Consider the following 17956-nt stretch of genomic DNA (forward strand, 5'->3'; position numbering starts at 1 on the left):
TTTGCACTATGTTCTCACACTGTTAACCTTTTTCCCCACACTATTTGCCCTGGTATTGGAGCTGTTTCAATCTTATTATTACATGCGTATAGTGACAATAAATGCATTGTAATTATTTAATTTGCAGTTGCTGATGACCAATAATAATCTAATCTATCACATGTGATAAAAGCTTCAACAATAAACATTTTAAATCACTGCATACAATGCATACACAAGAAGTTCCCCCTTTTAAATGACTCATCTTGCTTCCCCCTCTTTCCTTTCTTTTCTTATTTAGAATTTATATAATTAAAATCAATTTAAAAAATAGAGTTTGTGTGCACAGTTTGATTTCTGAATTCTTCCTCATTATTATTATTATTATTATTATTATTATTATTATTATTATTATTATTATTATTATTATTATTATTAATTGGGGGGAGAAGCGTGGAGGGTTCTAAGAAACATTTATTCCAGTGAACGATGTACAAGGTTCAATTCTTATGTTCTCTATTATAATGACAAACATAGTAAATCCATTCACATAATGCCATTATTTGACAGTCACATAATATTATTTTTTGAATACACCAGACTTTACAAACTATTTACAAAATAACAATTCCCAGATAATAGTAGAAGCAACCATACAGACTAGCAAAGTGTATATCAACATCTATCCATCACAACAAAATATATCTCCTCTTATAATTCCTCTTGTGGACTTGCTTGATCTTTAAAGTCCGCTGGTGCCACGCTGTCAACAAAAGCAGGTGGAGTTCCTGGAAATTTGTCACTAGAAAAAGGACAATGCATCAGTCACTTTACACACTACACAGTTATTTCACTGAACTGTAATTTTAACTGTTTTTTTTTTTTTCATCTTACCTCTCTCCATCTCTCTCTGTCTGTAAAGGGGATTCATAACAACGATTAGCTCCAGGCTTTTAAATAAGCAATGAGAGTATTTTCTCAGACACGGTCACCCACTATTGTATAATCATTATTACTGTTATTATTTTGTTCTTGTTTTTTGTGTTTTGTTTTTTACCTTTGGTCTATGTAATGCACTTCCACTGATCTTCTTGGGTACACCAAGAGTCTCAAAAGAGTGGCTACGCACGCGGATGGCTCTCTATAAAAAGCCATTTGGAGGAAAAACAGTTCAAGTACATACATGATGTTCATAGAGTAAGTCATTGAAGAATGACATCTACCTTGAAATTTTCTATGAATCCTCCACTCCCCTCTGAGGAAGCCCGTACACCCTCAGAGGATGAGAGAGCAGACAGCAACGGATCTCCCACCATGCAGTGGGAACGTGTTGAGAGCTCAGTCTGCAAGCTCTCCAGGAGAGATGATCGAGTGCGAAACTGTGCAAAAGTTGCAGGAGAGAGGAGGGATATTGCCAAATGCTGTATATTTATTATGAATAACCAAATACAGCTCCTTCTCTCTTTTTTTTTTTTTTTTACCTCAAGTCTGCTGAATTGTTGAGCCTTGTAGCAGGAAATCTCTGCATTGATGAGTTTGGTCAGAAGGAATTCCCTGAGAAGGTAACGCTGAAACACAGGACAATAGAATACACATGAATGATGTCAATAATTGATTTGGCTTGTACCATCAGAATTAGTAAGTGAGTCACAAGCTGATTTGGAGTGGTAGAAATGCACATCCCTTTAACCACTGCAACTGTCCTTGCTAAACCCCATAAAAGCAAATGGAGTTTTTCCACATTCAAATGTAAGTTTAATTGATTTCAAGGTCATTGAATCCTAAAAAAATATTAATTAACCTCAAAAAAGTCTTGCATGCCTGAACAGTCTGTCAGGTCTCTATAGATGGCGCAGACAAGCATTAAAAGAGAGAGAAGGAAGACTTGTACACTCTTCTCGCTTGCAATAAAAAGTTTAATAGACTGCGACCGTCATCTGGATATTGAAAGGCCATGGCTAAAACACTGTCGCCTTTTCAAATTGAATGTGTTTTGTGAGCAAGGACAGTGTGCAGGTTTTTCCTCATCCTTCATGATTCATGGACTACATGGTACCACTGTCACTGACTCGGTGGACCTCGCTGTTGGTGGAAGCTCACTGGTGAGATAAATGTGCAAGACTTTAGAGCTGTTAAATTTTAGCTCTTGGTGGTCCAGTGGCCACGTGAGGTTAATTATGAACAGGTCTAGGAGCGTGTGTAGAAAGAACAACCAGACCAATGTCACAACAGAGATTTGTCAAGGCAAGAAGGCACATGTGCAGTCAGCGAGCCGTGTTATTAGTTTACTGAAGCACTTAATCGAGTTAAGTCGTCATTATCAGTTACTCCAGAGCTCACTCTGATTGGGGAAACTGTAGGACATGTTGAGGGATTGACAGCCGCTAAGCTGAAGAGGTATGAGTCACCTGACTCACAGCAAAGATGTAGAAGGTATATGATTCCGAGAGGGTTTTTTTGTCCCCTAGACATATATTGAACATAGTAAACAGAGCAGAAGATTTTAACAAAGACCCTGTTGCTTTTTCTCACATCTGTGAAAATCGGAGGATCTGGAAGGACTGGACCAAAGAGAGGAACATCCTCTCTGGCTGTCACAGACACCTGCAAAGAGAGCAAAACGGTAGATGAACAAGAAGTTGTAAGTTGTTGCCTTGAAGAACCACTGAAGATGGTTCTTTGTTCACCTGGTAAGACGTTTCCTCTGTGTTGTGTTTGGATCGAATCCTCCGAACTACCAGGAAACAGTGCAGGAAGTGAGACTTAATCACATCTGACAAAAAGGGGGTTTGGCCCTCTTGGTAGACCACTGCTACAATGTCATTCCCAATGTGTCTTTTCCTTTGGAGCTGTGTAATTAGAGGAGGGGGAAGAAGAAGAATAAGAATAAGAGTGATAATCTGTTGAAGTAGTATGTTGTGAATCACCTTTGCCGAGTAGACCGACCTGCTGCGGGTCCCCTTCTGTGAAGGGCAGTTTGGTTGCCACGTGAAACATGATTTCCCTCCCCTGAAATGAAGTGAAGATGGCCTCACTTCCTGTTTGACCATGTAAAACATCCAGTCCTCCTCTGAACCTGAGGGAAGTGAGTTAGAGGTGACCATCAAATTGTCTGACTTCACCCACCGGATGCTTTGTCACTTTAATAAACTGAGGAAGTACTGATTTTACCCCGTGAAGCCTTGCAGCGGAATTGTGTCGCCCAAAATCGAAAGGAACTCTTTAAATTCCTCGCTTTCCTCGTTGTTACTGAGTATGTCCTCCTCAGTGAGCTATGGAGGGAGGAGTAAGCAAATTATGCCACGCCTCTGCCAAGCATCCACATTTTTTAAGGCCTCCCCCCTGCACAGTAGTGAAAAGAATATCCTACTTGTCCCTCCATTTGGCACAAAACTCCAAACTTGAAATTGGGGGAAACTCTGTGTTCATCAAAGGCTGTTATCAGTTCTGGGGCCTGATTCATGAGGAAAAAACGGTCACTTAGAAGAATGAGATGTCTGAAAGAATTTTGATTGTCATTTTTTCTTATCAATATAACGTAGAATATTAAAATATTACCTTGAGGTAGCAGACCACTTCGAAATTTGAGCAGGTCACTCTATCACAGAGCATCTGGAGGAAACAATGAATCTTTGTTTGGTATTTTTAACTTTCAGATATATTTTAATCTTTGTGTAATTACAATACAGCTGTAAATAGAAAAATATATAGTAACAAACAAAAGTGACATAACTTACCAATTTTAGACAATATTGTATGAAAAAAAATATTTTTATGGAGTAGTTAAGGTTCAGCAAGTTAAAGTTGACGAGTACATTATGAATAAAAAAAGAATGAGAAATTTTCAGCTGAAGTAATGCACAGGCAAAAATGAAAAAGGACAATGCAGGGGGCAATATATATCTACTTATTTGAAGAGGGGAAATTTGACAGGTCTCTAAAGCTTTCTACCTCTACTTGATTGAGAATTTAATTTAACTGAGTGGGTGCTGGGATACCTTTGCCAATTCAACAGCGGATGGGATGGCGGGGAAAAGAGAGACAGAGAATAGTCCATGCAGGGAGCACTCCCTCATCCTGCCAGACACCAGATTCAGTAACTTTAGACACATTCAATAGCACAATAAGCGGCGCAAACCAACAAAAGCTGATACTCATGCCATCATAATCTCATATATTTCAAATTCCCAACATGTTGTTCCTTGTTAAACTTCCAAACTAGTTGCAAAACAATAAATTATGCATACAAGAAACCTGCTAATCAGATTAAGAGGGGCTCTTTCCCCTCTATTACGTTCCCAGTGCAAATGTGCAGTTAACATGAAGTTCAAACACCTCTGCAATGTTGTCCTGATGAAATATCACGAATCACAAGCAAACTGGAGAGATGTACATAAAAAAGGAACACCTCAGTATCACTCGCAGCCTGTTTTCCTCATCCTCCAAGCACACAGAGAGAACCAGGGGCCCCAGGTATGGATCCACTGCTATGAATGAGTGATGGTACTGAAGATGGATACATTTTTAAAAAGGATTATTACTCAGAAAGAATTGGCATCTATTCTTAGGAGATCAAAACGTACTTGTGAACGGAAGAACTCCCGATAGGCTTTGGCCTCTCTGTCCCTCTCCATGATGTCATAGTGTTCTGGATTGGTGCTGTGGTAAGAGGGGGTGGGACTGACATCTGCCAGCTTGCCAAGAGGGGGGTCTATCCAGTAGCCCCCCAACTCGGAGGGCAGGATGAGTGGCAGGTCTCTACCTATCGTGAAAAGCTGGGACTAAAATAGACACACAGGAGCACTTGGTGATGACGACGGCGGTGACGAGCTGCGAGTGCTTGAGGAAACAAAAATGGCAACCCCTTCAAAATCAAAGGTCAGGATGAACATGCAAAAGCATGTGCACGCACACATGCACTCTTCTGTATGCATGTCATTGAAAACAATATGTTGATCACCAGATCAAAAACGAACCTTGAGAGGAAGAGGAAATTCGCACCGCTGCTCGTCAAGACGGCTGCCCTGATGAAGGAGCAGAGCATGATAATAGGAGCTGTGTGGAGCTCAGGTGCCACACACACACACACACACACACACACACACACACACACACACACACACACACACACACACACACACACACACACACACATACACAAACATCAATCTTCCTGTTTCTCACCTGCAGCTTTTCAATGATTTCAAAAAGCTCGGTGTCCTGGATTGGCCAGGAGGCAACAGGCATCGGGCAGATGTGAAGGTGGGCAGATGGAGAACAGGAAGGAGACACACAGGGAGGACGAGGAACATGTAAATCATGTTATCTGCAAAAGGGAACTCCTGGGACATGCATGCATGCATGCTATGGAAAAAACCACAACACATTAAGTCTATTGAATTATGTCCCGGCTGGACGCGGTAATGATACCACCCTCTGGTTGCTGCAGGAGGAGATGAAAGTCTTGCTTTCAGGAGCAGGAGACGCCAAAACATCCAGCAAGTTTCCCCCTTCAGATTCAAGCCTGCAGCAACAGTTATATGTTCATTAGGAGATGCAAGTGGCACTCTGAAGCTACCATTACATGGGTTGAATGCAGGCTGGACAGTGCTGCAATAAAATATATAAAAAAAAAGGAACCTCACCTCGGCGCATCCTCACACATGAGTCTGTCCATGCTGTAAAAACGAGGAAGTGAAAACAACTTGGAGAGGAAAACGTGTCTGACACAGAGTTACTCACTGAAAAAAAACAAAAAAACACCCGCATTCATCTGGAGTGAACGCAAGAAACCATGTGAGATAAAAATGTGCCATTACTCACCTTCCATATGCCCCGAAAGTAAAACTTCTCTTTCGAGAGAAGGAAAAGTCATCCCTCTTGGCTCTCTCCATTGTGTCGGTGTCACTGTGGATGTTTGTACATGCCAGTTTGCCACCGATGTCAATCAGGGGCTGGCCAAGGATGAATTAATCCACTCTATCATTCTGTCACTCCTCCTCTCCACCCCCTGCCTCTCACTCATTTAAGCTTCCCTTTCCTCCCTCTGTCCTGCTGTCACCTAGACTGGCGGCGTTAACCCACTCATGGTCATGGGTGCAGCAGCGGCCGCTGAACTGCTTGACGGCCACTGCTGCGCCTGTATAAGCAATTCAGTGCTTGCAACTCCAGTGAAGAAGCGCAGAGGCTTCTCGAACGGACAGTGCTTGAAGATGGACTGGTAAATAAATAAAGAAATTGGCGAGACATTTCTCTGGGACCTGTTACCCTTTGAGTCGGATCATCAATTATTGACAGCACACATAGAGGGAGAGTGAGGAGAGAGACAGCAGGGGAGGGCGAGGCTTCAGGATGGGCAGAGGGCGTTGGCAGAGCAAACAAGAGAAAGGTAGACGAGGAAGGAGGAGGACAGAATACATGTGTGTGTCGTCATGCAATGTGTTTCTTGCATTAAATTAATAGAATTTGAAAAGAAAAGCAATGCACCATGGCATGACATTACACCTAGTTGAGTAGTGCTTTAAGTATGGAAGTAATTACACAAGTGTGAATGAAGTGTGAATTGTTTTATTTGTGAATCCCAAACCACTTTCCTCCCAAATCTTGCAACAGTTGTATCTGTTTCTTTCTCTAAACCATTTAAATAACTATTTACGATTCTGAGGCAATATTACTTTAAGCTATCTAAGTTCACTAAATCCTTTCTTTGTTTTTTAAGTTAACTTTTACATTTTTTTTTTTTTAATATAATGATTCTCTATGCTGATCCTCTATAGTAGATGATTTCTGCTGTAGATGCCTGTATAGTGTCAAGGGGTGTCATCTGTTTGATCGGGGAGTATATTGTAGCAATTCTGCTGTTGTTTTATTGTGTAGAATCTGTTGAGTGTTGTTAATATTCTGAGAGTTCGTTATGTACCTGAATGCACCTTAGAAGGGTAGGCATGTGAATGGCTGAGAGGGAAGAGGGGCGGGACAGAGGTGAGAGGATGAGGAAGTCTGGTGTGTGCGTGTGTGCCGCGGCGAGTGTGTGAGTGGCGAGAGATCAGATCTACTTTCCTGCCTCCTCTTAAAGTTTCCGATTGACCGCTTCCGTTGCTGCCGTATCACTTCGCTCCTTATCATCAGTGAAACTTTGGTATTCAAAAACACCACTCAATATGTCGGAATATAAGGTCAGTCTATGAGGAGCGGTGTGATTGGACGGCAGAAACGCCAGTAAAAGCTCCCTTAATCGTCATTGGTCTGTACCTATGACTCCACCCCCCGCACGCTCATGCTGTAGTTCCGCAATTTAATTTCGCGCTCTCTGGCCACCCAGATGTGCGCGCAGAAGTAGTGTGTTGTTCGACTTTTGTTAAGGTGTTTGACAGCTTTGGGGGATTCAGTTGCGGAGGACAGAGGAACGGGAACAAAAAAAAAAAAAGGTGAGTTCAGAATTCCGCATGCTTCGATCGAGGTAATCGGGGGGAGCCGATACGAGCTCATTAGCTCGTTAGCAAAAATGTGACCCCCCCCCTCCTCCCCCCTCCACTACTAGCCACCAGGACTTGGAATACATTGCTTTCATGTCGTGTACGTTTTAGATATTAAACGCAAGTATTTTGTCGTTGTCGTAAACTCATCGGCCACCGTCTTCCTGTGTTGTACTTGACACTTGTAGCGCTGCTCGGCTAGCTTCGAGGCTGGCTTTGTGTGATGTGCATGTTGTGACGGTTGTCGTCAGCGTGCTGCTTCTGCTGTCTAAAACATTGTTTTCAACTAGTGTGCCGTGAAAAACGACATTTTTTAACTTAATCTGTCTAAAAAATAATTCTAAAATTCCATTGTGCAGTGGCTGTGCTTTAAAAGGAATGTAAGCCTATTTTCCTACCTCAATTCCTCGCAGGTTATCAGCTTTGAGTGCATTTATCAGCTCTACAGATGTAAATAGTTTGTGTATATATGTAATTTCCTTATTTCTTTTTTTTTTTTTTTAATTCCTCTCTTTGCACTCTACGTGCTGCTATAACTATGCAAATTTCCCCCAATTATTATTCTTATCTAATCAGGCCCAAGTGTCACGATGAGAGAGTATAAATAAGTTGAGACACTATATTTTCATTATTAGGCTCAAAAGTGTCATTAAAAATATATATATTTGTTTTTGTTGGTTGGTGGTGTACCTCGGGATTTTTTTTTTTTTCAACATCAAAAAAATGTGCCATGGCTCAAAAAAGGGTGAACAACATTGGTCTAAAAAGTGCAACGCTGCTTACTTGATGATGCGGTAACAAAGCAGTTGTAGTCGAAATGATCGACGTTGGACGCAGCCGTCCTCGCTACATGTTCTTCCTGTTCCTGTCTGACACACCTGTGTCTTTGTCACCTGCGTGTCCCAGGAAGATGTTGAATTGCGGCATGCTGGAGCGGGACAGCCGGGCTCTCCGGAAACGCTCCATTGTTCTGTGCAAACAGCTGGTGGTGGACGAGCTGCTCATCCAGTGCCTGGAGGCGAACAACATCCTGACGCCGGGCATGGCAGAGGGCATCTTGGTGTGTGCATACCTACACAATCTTCTGACAGCTGTGAATAGAAAGATATTTCACGCCGCTGCTGACTGATATTGGGGCTGCTCGGCCTTGAACCTCTTTGAATGCCTGTCGGTTTGTCTCAGTGTGAAATGAGGCGTGGGTGATTTTAAACTCTTTGAGCCTAAAATTTCAACATAAAATAAACCATTTATTATCCCTGCAGAATGTCTCAGTTTTATTCAAATTACCTTTTTCCTAACTTTTTCCTAGTTGGATATTTATCTTCAGAGACCACGTGAAGATTCTTTTTAATGGTGCATGCGAGTTAAATTGTGTTCACCCAAAACGTAGAAGATTGCGCTTAAACATATTAAAACAAAAGCAATATATTTTGGTTTTACTTAAATAATTTTCTCAGTGTCTGTTTAGCAGTTTTAATTTTGCCTTTTTCTGCATCATCAGAGCCTTGCTTTTTGTGTTGAATAGTAGTTGTGGGGAGATTGTCGGCGATTGTCTTAAAATGTCTCATGCGTCTCTGTTTTGTTCTCTGCTCTGTAGGCCAAAAACACCTCTCACGAGCGGACCTGGCAGTTGCTTAAGCTTTTGCCCAAACGAGGGCCCGAAGCCTTCAGCAGCTTCTGCTTGGCTCTGCGAGAAACGGAGCAGCAGCACCTGTGTGACCTCCTCACTCAGCCACCAGACAGAGACGACCGTGAGACGCAGGGAGAGGTGAGCCTGCAACATCTGCCCGACCATCAGCACCGCCCGGTTTAATGTGACACAGCTTTTTTCACGGACCGGCATGAAAACTGTGGTATTTTGTAAATATAGGAATAAACATGAATCCACTAGTGAGTGTGTACACTTTTGGACCTTTATTAGCAGCGTCCTCTTAACATGGCGACAACAACATAACAGGAGTAACATGCCCTTTTTTTCTCTTTCTGAATCCTCCAAAGGCTGCTGGTCTTTTAATGCAATGTGCTGGGTCTCTGAGTGGCGAGGCAGTTTTTTCATGTGTTTTCACTCATGGTGCTCGCTAGATTGCTAGCTTGTGGGTTTTATCTAGCGGTTGCGTATCACGTGACCGAGACAACCACCTTGACTTGCGTCAAGAGTTGAGCCGTAGGCGGATGTAACGGAGAGAATCTGGTAATTTTTCAAAATAAAATTGTTCAGACTCGGATAATAGATAAAATGGAACTAATTTAACCGAAGTTAATTATTCTTTCTGTGCGGCCCGGTACCAAATGACCCACGGACCGGTACCGGTCCGCGGCCCGGGCGTAGGGGACCGCCGATGTACACAGCTCAGTAGTTGTATAAATCTCACAAACTGAATTGTTTTTATGTTGCACCAATTTAAAGTGTGAAACCGAATTCCAATTGGAGTTTGCTGTTTTTCAGAGACTCATTGACTCCTCTTTCCAACATCCAATCCAAGAGGCCGTTCCTGCAAAGAGACAAAGGATTGAAGGTGGGTGACATTCAGTATGGGTGGGTAGCACTTGTTGCCCGTGTTTTTTCTGTCATCTTGGAGACAAGCCAAGTTCAAATTCTTTATATAACCCGCAGTTTCCTGATAACGATGTGCTTATTTTGCCCCTCTTTCTACCGACAGACGCCACTCCCTAGCTGTGACTCACTCACAGCTTTGTAGCACAAACATTTTCGGAGGTCGGTGCTGAGAGGGTTATGTGGAAGTAATGTGGATAATGTGCTTCTGTGTTTTGCATGCGACAGATCTCACCGAGTGCAGTCTAGACGCAGATGGTGCCATTGACACTCCAGTGCAGCCGTGCACTCATGAGTTTTACCTCGATCATTACCAACAGGTAAAGCACTTTACCTCTCCAGTGTCAGCCCAGCACGTTTGATGGAGCCGATTGTACCTGAGGAACTTTCAGAAATAATGTGAGAAACATTTAAACATCCAAAAAAAAAAAGCAGTAATGGTAATTAGGGATGTTAACAATTAATCCATTAGCGATGAATTGTGGATTAAGAATTTAGTCGCAATTAATTAAACATTTTTTTTACACGGGTAGTTAATATCATTATAACCTGTAAATACTGTGATGGTCATAATATACTTAGAACAAGATGCTTTTAGAAAACTTGAAATGTGACCTATTAGATGTCAACTTAAAGTCAGAGGATAAATGTTTAGGGTGTTTTTTTGTTCTCTGATGTAAAAATGGGTCACATTGGACCCTCAACATTATTTAGGGGTTAAATAATGTCTTACACATTTTTCATTGCGAAATTTAGGTTGTCAGGAAAATTTGCCGCTGATCATTTAATCATTAATCGATCAATAAGGTCAAGCAACTAACGATTAATCAATTAATCAATATTTTGCATCCCTCATGGTAATGTGTTGACGCGTTTTCAGTAAATTCTCCGTTATGAGGTTTATGTGGACTCATTATAACTCAATGTCTTTGCCTTCCCTCTACTTTGCCTCTTCTCAGTCTTACAGAATGAGCTCCTCCCCTCGGGGTTTCGCGCTGGTGATCAGTAATGTGAACTTCGGCGCCTCGACAGGACTCGACACGAGGAAAGGTGGTGAGGTGGATGAAGAGGTCCTCAGGAAGGTCTTTACCGAGCTCGACTACCAGACCATCGTCCGCAGAAACCTCACTGCACAGGTGTGAAACCCGCAACGTTTTTTCTTTTAAAAAACAAAACAAAAAAACCCAGCCACGAGGTTGTAAAGCTGACATAATAATACCCATAAAGAGAACTTTAACCCTAACCCAGACAGACGGTATCCATATTGACACAAAGCAAACACGCCTCAGGTGTTGATCTCTGAAAAAATGAAAATGAGGAACTTGTGGCAACATTCTACCAACTCACAGGCTCACTTTTCCAAATGTGTTTAGCGTTAAAAACTATTTTGAATTCAAGAGCTTTAAATTTCTCGGAGACCTGCTCATCTCTCTGATTGTTCTTAATCATATACATGTGTTTTTCTTTTTTGTTTTGTTTGTTTTTGTCTAGGACATGGCGAAATGCATTGAGGACCTGGCCCGGCGACCGGAGCACGAGAACATGGACAGCCTGGTGGTTTGTCTGCTCTCCCACGGAACGGACGGAGCCGTTTTTGGTACGGACGCAGAACCCCTTCAGGTGTGTTTGATAAATCGTCAGGCCAGTTTTAAGATTTAGCTATTTTAGCTTTGTGTTTTTGCCTCTCCTAACACATGGTCACTTGGTCATTTTCAGCTGGACTGGGTGTTCAAGGCCTTTGACAATTCTGGTTGTCCTCTGCTCCAAAACAAGGCCAAGATGTTTTTTATCCAGGCTTGTAGAGGAGGTAATCCTGCTCGTCTTTCGCTCTCAGTGCGCGCGCTCCCGTTTGTCACCTGTAGAGTCAAGATGCCGTATTATTCACGGACATCAGAGCTGTTTTGTGTTGGCACGAGTTGTGCTTGTGGGCCAAGCTGATTCTCGGATTTTCCGTGAGGACAGCGAATATTTCACTCATTACTGGACGATTGAATAAAATAAATCCCGATAGTGTCAGACAAATATTCCATTATCCTAAAGCTGATGAAATCAAAGGAAGAAGTTGGAAACTTAAGGATAGGAAATACTGCTGAGACTTTCAGTATTTTTCTATAATTATCTGTAATTTAAGTTTTTTTTTTATTGTCTCCTCTCACTTTCTGTCCAATGAGTCGTATTAGGCAGGTTTTTTATGTTTCAGACGCGGGTGATTGTCCAAAACTGAGCCGAACGGCACATCTGCAGTGACTCATGATCACACAGTTAGTCTGTTTGTTAACTGGCCGCCAACTAATGCAGAGATTAGAGCTGGACAACAGGGTCAATGAAGGCCCAGCGAGCCTCGGACCCCTAAGCCTGCCATTAGCTCTGAATCATTTCAATATTTCAACTGTTATGTGAGAGATGTCTTTTTCTTATTTATTTATTTTATTTGTCATATTACCGCCAACACATAGAAGGAAATTTAGAAAACAACAGCCATAAAAAAAGAAAAAATAATAATGAAATAAGTCCTCTCTTCTGACATGACATGACAAAAAGGAACAAAAGAAGATTACTCTTATGTGTATGTTCCGAACTGCTTAAAGACAAAGAAAATAGAAAAACAAATACAGGACAAAATAAAAAGGAAAACAAACAAAACGGACAAACAAAGAACAGAATAGTGAAATAATAATGAGAATGATAGCTCACATATACAATTCAAACCCCAAACATCACCAGGTCACCGAAGCTGCCTCATCAAGACAGTTTGCATCTTATGCGATCAGGGTGCTCCTTATTACCTTCATTCTTTTTCATTGCAGATATAGCGTGTCATTATTTTTTCCTTATACTGTTTTTTTTTTTTGTTTTTTTTTACCCAGCAACAGTCGTACAACCCTTTAATCCATTATTCAGAGAATTCCATAGTTTAACCCCATAGACCAGAGACGCATTTCTGTTTCAAAGTAGTCCTTGACAATGGAGTCGGAACCAGAAATATCCTTCTATGCCCTTCCTCCTGTGAAACACATGGAAATAATTCCAAAAGAGGATCAGGCAGAGATCTTGTTTTGGCCTTCCACATAATCAACAAAAAAAGTTTTTCAGTCGTCTGTCTCCACACCGACACGCTGACTTAAATTTTTATTGATTTTTTCATTTGTCTTTTTGTCCAGAAACGAGGGACTCTGGTGTGGAGCAGGTAGACGGGCCGACACGGACCTCCTCGCCCAACTCTGAACAGCAGGATGCTGGGAGAGAAGGAGAAGAGACGGGGGACCCGAGGCAGAGCGGTGACAGTCCCAGGATTAAACTGCCCCAGCGCTCTGACATGATCTGTGGCTTTGCTTCCCTTAAAGGTCAGAAAATTAGTAGGTAGCCTGCTTTGATATTCTGAAGCAGCATGTCGTGGTTTTTTTTTCTTTTTTTTTTTCACTTTTTTACCAACCAAGTTGTGTCGTGTAGAACTAAACCAAACCCAACTGGAGCTTGTGAAACTTAAAAACGAGGCTTGTATTTGCACCAGATTTCATATTTATTGACAAGTTTGTATGATGCAATTGTTGAGTGGAGACTGCTAAGCCTTACCCCAACCAGAAGAAGCCTGGAGGACTTTAAAAAAACAAAACAGAAAAAACAACCTGCCTGGGTTCTTGTTTTCCGCTGAGGTCGATAATAAGTGGTCCATCATCAGGCGGCGACCGATAAAGGGTTTCTATTTTAATCGGGCGGCTTTTCTGGGCTGTACTGCACCGGTTTAGCAGCCAAGGAAACTTACATACCAGCGGCATGCATTGTAAATGGTCTCACATGACTCGACTCAGCCAGTCAGACCTCTGCACTGTGATGAACGCTGACCAGACAAAGAGAGATCTTCACCAACTGCACAGAAAACATTTTCACTGGTGGATTTTCATACGCATTCTTCCTAGATTTTTTTTTTTTAACCAGGTGCTTTTAAGTGCAAGTTTATGTACAGACTTGTTCCTACGGCTTAGCGTATTGACATGCATTTAATAGCTAAGCCTTTCTATTTTTGCTTATTTGAAGATATTGCGATGCCCTCATGTGCTCCGTGCCTCTCAGTGAAGCCTTTGTTGTTTGGAAATCTTCCTCCTCGCAGGCCACTGCGCCATGCGGAACACCAAGAAAGGCTCGTGGTACATCCAAGAATTGAACAGAGCCCTCCGCCTCCATTCCAAAGACGTACACCTCGCCGACATCCTGGTGAAGGTGAGGTTCACGTCCTCCAGTCGACACGTGCGTCTTGTGTTTTTCCAGGCTGGCCGAAAGTTAATCTCTCTGTCTCCCCACCCCCCACCCCGTTCTTTTTGTGAGTGTAGGTCAACAATCGCATTAAGCTGAGGGAGGGCTATTGTCCAGGCACCCCCTACCACCGCTGCAAGGAAATGTCAGAGTTTACCACCTCGTTGTGCCAATCCATCTTCCTCTTCCCCAAGCACCAAGTTCCCCAGGATTAGTATGACATACGTGCACATGCAATAACAAAAGCACTAGGGGTGGGAAAAAAAAACGATTCTCAGATTAATCGCGATTATGACTTTGCCAATTATGAATTGATACACAAATTTTAAAAAATCATTTTTTTCTGTTTTTTTTTAATGAGGCCAGAACTCATGTGCCACTGCACTGCAGCGTCGTACCGGACCGTTTAAGGCGACGCACACTAGACACGCGAGCATGCAGGTCCAAACCAACTCATGAGATGAGAAACTGACACACACGGCATTTAAGATGACTGAAAAACGAATTTGACCGGTTCCAGCATGAGGAACCATGTCGCCCACTGGCACCTGGAGTTGAAGGAAAAGACAGAAAATCCTCCAGGTGCTTCAAACCAGACAACCATCCCCAACACCAGAACAAAGCTGCCAATATATATATACATGTATATAAATGTGTGTGTGTGTGTGTGTGTGTGTGTGTGTGCGTTTGTGTATATACACACACACACATATATATATATTTATATATATATATAAAAAAAAATAAATATATATATATATATATATATATATATATACACACACACATCTCGCAACCATCCCCAACACGAGAACAAAGCTGCCAATATATCTATACATATATTTTAATGTGTGCATGTATATGTGCATGCATGTATATGTATGTATGTATGTACAAATATATACATATGCACACACACACACACATATATGTATATATATATATGTATATATATATATATATATATATATATATATATATATATATATATATATATATATATATACACACATATATATCGTGATAATCGCAATTTATCGTGATTAATTGCATCGTAGCCCTCTGAGTCGGAATCAAATTGAATTGTCAGGTTTCTAGCGATTCCCACCCCTAAAAAACACACGCACATACACACAGAGCATTCCGTTCAGTGGATCCTCTCAGCCAAGTACACACAACACCCATTCCTGCCACACACTTGCACATTCCCCGACAACTGGAAATGTTCATGTGTTTTTGAGTCTGTGCCAGTTTTCAAAGGTTGAGCTGTCGTGCTTCATCACCACACAGCCACTTTCAGGTTTCAAGACACCTTTTATAATGTATTTGTATTTTATATGCAGATTTATTTTTGTGATGTTTTATAAATGTGTTTTTATCAGCTAAGATGTAAGATGTTACGCCGGATATCTGTGACCATGTCGTTGTTTCTCTGGAGATGGGCAGCAGGGGGCAGCAGAGCAGAGAGAAAAAGTCTTTCCCCTCTGTCAAGAATCTCTTCATGTTCTTTTAATCACATTCAGCTACAGGCTTGATTCAAGTGCTGCGCTTTTTTAGCGAAGCTCCCATTGTTTCAATATGTAACATCAAGTGGATATTAGGAGCTCAACCCCTTTCGGCAGCTTTACAGCAAAATAGCAATTTCTTCTGTGAATTTTTTTTTTTTTTTCTAGAGATTGAAATATTTCCGAATCTTCTGAAGCTGATGCGTCTCCCCACCCCCTTCCGGTGTTTTACTGATGTGTCTTCCTGCCGGGAGGGTGGGCTGCCTGGGGACTACGGTGCTACTTGTCAGGGTCACACCACCTTCTGTATGAACTCCGACCTCTTCCTGCCAACCGCGACCGCTAATCATGTTTCTCCTTTGGCGGAACTTGTAGCCAGCCGTGCTTCCTTTTGTGTGACATAACGGTCGTTAGATGTAAAGTTAGGTCTTTCTCACGTCTTCCAACAACAATATGCAGTGTTTGTCCAGCAGAGGCCTGCGGGCTTGGTCTGTCTGATGAATTTACGAGCGCGGCGCTCTTGCAGTATACTGTATCACTTTGGCACCAGCGCGGACGAGGAAATCAATTTCTTTGGCCTGGCGAGCGCTAATGTTTCCCAGAAAGGCTCCGGCCAGGCAGAGTGTGTTTAGTTACAACAACAGTGTTGTAGTAAAGAGAGCAGAATGTATGGCGGAGGCAGCATTGATCGTGGACAAAGAGGATTTCATGTCGCGTGCGGCGCTAGTTGGTGAAGATTAGCCCAGGTTTGGAAGCCACTCGCTCTTTATCCCGTTTGTGTTTTCCTTTTACTCCAAACATCTGAGTGTCGCACCAGCCTGACTCCCCTGCAGGCTGCAGATGTCTTAAAGGTTTATATTTACCGGCACACACTACCAAGGTGTTTGTCTGTGTGTGTGTGTGTGTGTGTCTGTCTGTCGGGGGAGATGCACAATGGGAAAATCTTTCATTTCTGTCAACACCAAACAACTGCCAAATGTTCCATCCAATAAAAAGGCAATGGTTTCAACCCGAGCTTTTTTTTTTTTTTGCCATCTTGTGTGTCTGCGCGTGTGATTTCCTGAGCCGTGCGACTCTAATCTACCCATTCATTACAATACACCAGAAAAGTTTTTGACTTCTGCATTAATGGGCCCATAGAGCGTGCGCAGTAGTGTCACTTCCCATCATGCCTCTGTAACTCGCATGATCTATTTGGCCAATGGGGGCGATCCTGGAGAACATCACTTACAGATGATTCAGAACGAGCTGAGACACAGCAGCACGTCCGACGTTGTGACGTCACGATGGGAATAAAAGACTATTACTAAGTGAAAAATCTACATTAGAAAGATTTGCTGTTTTAAAGGCGTTTATTTTTGTATTGCGGTCTATGGGGAAAATGCTTTTTGGGCTTTTTGCTGCAGTACCTCAAGTGACCACTGCGAAGAATCGTCACACCGCCATATTGCCAGTCCAGTATCCAGTTCTTATTACATTACATAGTTCGTAATACATCCAAGGTTGTGCCCTGTGGGTTGTGCCCACACCACCACCGCCCCCTGCTGTTCCTCAGGTGTAATAGAACTGGATCCTGAGTCCTCCGCTGCGTTCAACCCTCCCCCCACCTCCCCACCCCCCGGACGGGATGTATGTATCTCTCTCACCGGCCGCCACCTAGCGATAATGTTCCGAGTGTATCAGATGGAGAGGCCCAGAAGTCACAGCTGTCCGCAGTCATTCTGCCGTGACACACACACGCACACGCACAGAACACACGCTGGCGGCGGCGGCCAGAGTAACACATTTTCCCGCTGGCCTCCTGCGAGATTAGGCTGTTATGCAGTGGCGTGTGGACCACAAAGCTGGGCGGGGTTAACGGGGATCTGGCTCTGTGTGTGTGTGTGTGTCACATAATGGCCGACCGACTGTCTCATCAGTCTGTGGACGAGTGTGAGACGTTTAAAGCTGAAAGGGGAGAAACGGCTCCGGTCAAACTGCCAAGGCCTCGGCGCCCATACCGTTAGATCCTGCCGGGTCGAGTGGACGCTTATGGGAGCAGTAATGCTTTTTGGGATGGCATTGACATTGGTGGGGGTGGTGGTCAGGAGGTGGGGGGGACTGGGCTGGTTGTCAGTGGGGCGCAATTCGGGGGAGGGCGGGGGTGATTTTCCAAAACAAAATTCTGTAGGGGGATGACTGGCCTCAGCATG

At 42.8% G+C, this 17956-nt stretch overlaps 2 protein-coding genes across 6 annotated transcripts; one reads left to right on the top strand and one right to left on the bottom strand.

The window, feature by feature from the left end:
- Window positions 1-435: 435 nt before the first annotated feature.
- Window positions 436-6181, bottom strand: rap1gapl (RAP1 GTPase activating protein-like). 3 transcript variants are annotated; one of them, XM_076041138.1, is made up of 19 exons: window positions 5803-6181; window positions 5625-5657; window positions 5413-5503; window positions 5164-5199; window positions 4956-5003; window positions 4563-4760; window positions 4388-4485; window positions 3978-4056; window positions 3538-3591; window positions 3350-3433; window positions 3151-3251; window positions 2926-3055; window positions 2667-2828; window positions 2512-2583; window positions 1461-1547; window positions 1203-1358; window positions 1037-1120; window positions 874-893; window positions 436-781 (listed from the first exon to the last, which is right to left on the bottom strand). In XM_076041138.1, exons 1-19 carry the CDS (start codon window positions 5871-5873, stop codon window positions 691-693), a joined length of 1695 nt encoding a protein of 564 aa, XP_075897253.1. In that variant the 5' UTR covers window positions 5874-6181; the 3' UTR covers window positions 436-690. The 3 variants fall into 3 exon arrangements, with proteins under 3 accessions (XP_075897253.1, XP_075897254.1, XP_075897255.1); XM_076041139.1 differs by having other exon boundaries at window positions 5625-5720; XM_076041140.1 differs by lacking the exons at window positions 436-781; window positions 874-893; window positions 1037-1120 and having other exon boundaries at window positions 1220-1358; window positions 2397-2583.
- Window positions 6182-7025: 844 nt separating this feature from the next.
- casp2 (caspase 2, apoptosis-related cysteine peptidase) lies at window positions 7026-16773 on the top strand. 3 transcript variants are annotated; one of them, XM_076040930.1, is made up of 11 exons: window positions 7026-7410; window positions 8361-8514; window positions 9052-9222; window positions 9901-9970; window positions 10237-10328; window positions 10968-11144; window positions 11500-11628; window positions 11725-11815; window positions 13170-13364; window positions 14117-14226; window positions 14337-16773. In XM_076040930.1, exons 2-11 carry the CDS (start codon window positions 8365-8367, stop codon window positions 14472-14474), a joined length of 1323 nt encoding a protein of 440 aa, XP_075897045.1. In that variant the 5' UTR covers window positions 7026-7410; window positions 8361-8364; the 3' UTR covers window positions 14475-16773. The 3 variants fall into 3 exon arrangements, with proteins under 3 accessions (XP_075897045.1, XP_075897046.1, XP_075897047.1); XM_076040931.1 differs by having other exon boundaries at window positions 7026-7406; XM_076040932.1 differs by having other exon boundaries at window positions 7033-7410; window positions 13170-13352.
- The last annotated feature ends 1183 nt before the right edge of the window (window positions 16774-17956 follow it).

This window comes from Nelusetta ayraudi, unplaced genomic scaffold (assembly GCF_046127955.1).
Source record: "Nelusetta ayraudi isolate G7.1 ecotype Tasmania unplaced genomic scaffold, CSIRO-AGI_Nayr_v1 ptg000063l, whole genome shotgun sequence".
NCBI classification, from domain to species: Eukaryota; Metazoa; Chordata; class Actinopteri; order Tetraodontiformes; family Monacanthidae; genus Nelusetta; species Nelusetta ayraudi.

What these genes read in the sequence shown, in the direction of transcription:
- rap1gapl (XM_076041138.1), bottom strand. Translation starts at nt 5,873, where the DNA reads ATGGAGAGAGCCAAGAGGGATGACTTTTCCTTCTCTCGAAAGAGAAGT. An exon ending in ATGTGTGAGGATGCGCCGAG is followed by an intron (nt 5,504 to 5,624) that starts GTGAGGTTCCTT and finishes CTGTTGCTGCAG; the next exon opens with GCTTGAATCTGAAGGGGGAA. An exon ending in CCGCTGCAAGGCTTCACGGG is followed by an intron (nt 3,056 to 3,150) that starts GTAAAATCAGTA and finishes CACTTCCCTCAG; the next exon opens with GTTCAGAGGAGGACTGGATG.
- casp2 (XM_076040930.1), top strand. Translation starts at nt 8,365, where the DNA reads ATGTTGAATTGCGGCATGCTGGAGCGGGACAGCCGGGCTCTCCGGAAA. An exon ending in ACCTCGATCATTACCAACAG is followed by an intron (nt 10,329 to 10,967) that starts GTAAAGCACTTT and finishes GCCTCTTCTCAG; the next exon opens with TCTTACAGAATGAGCTCCTC. An exon ending in CGGACGCAGAACCCCTTCAG is followed by an intron (nt 11,629 to 11,724) that starts GTGTGTTTGATA and finishes GGTCATTTTCAG; the next exon opens with CTGGACTGGGTGTTCAAGGC.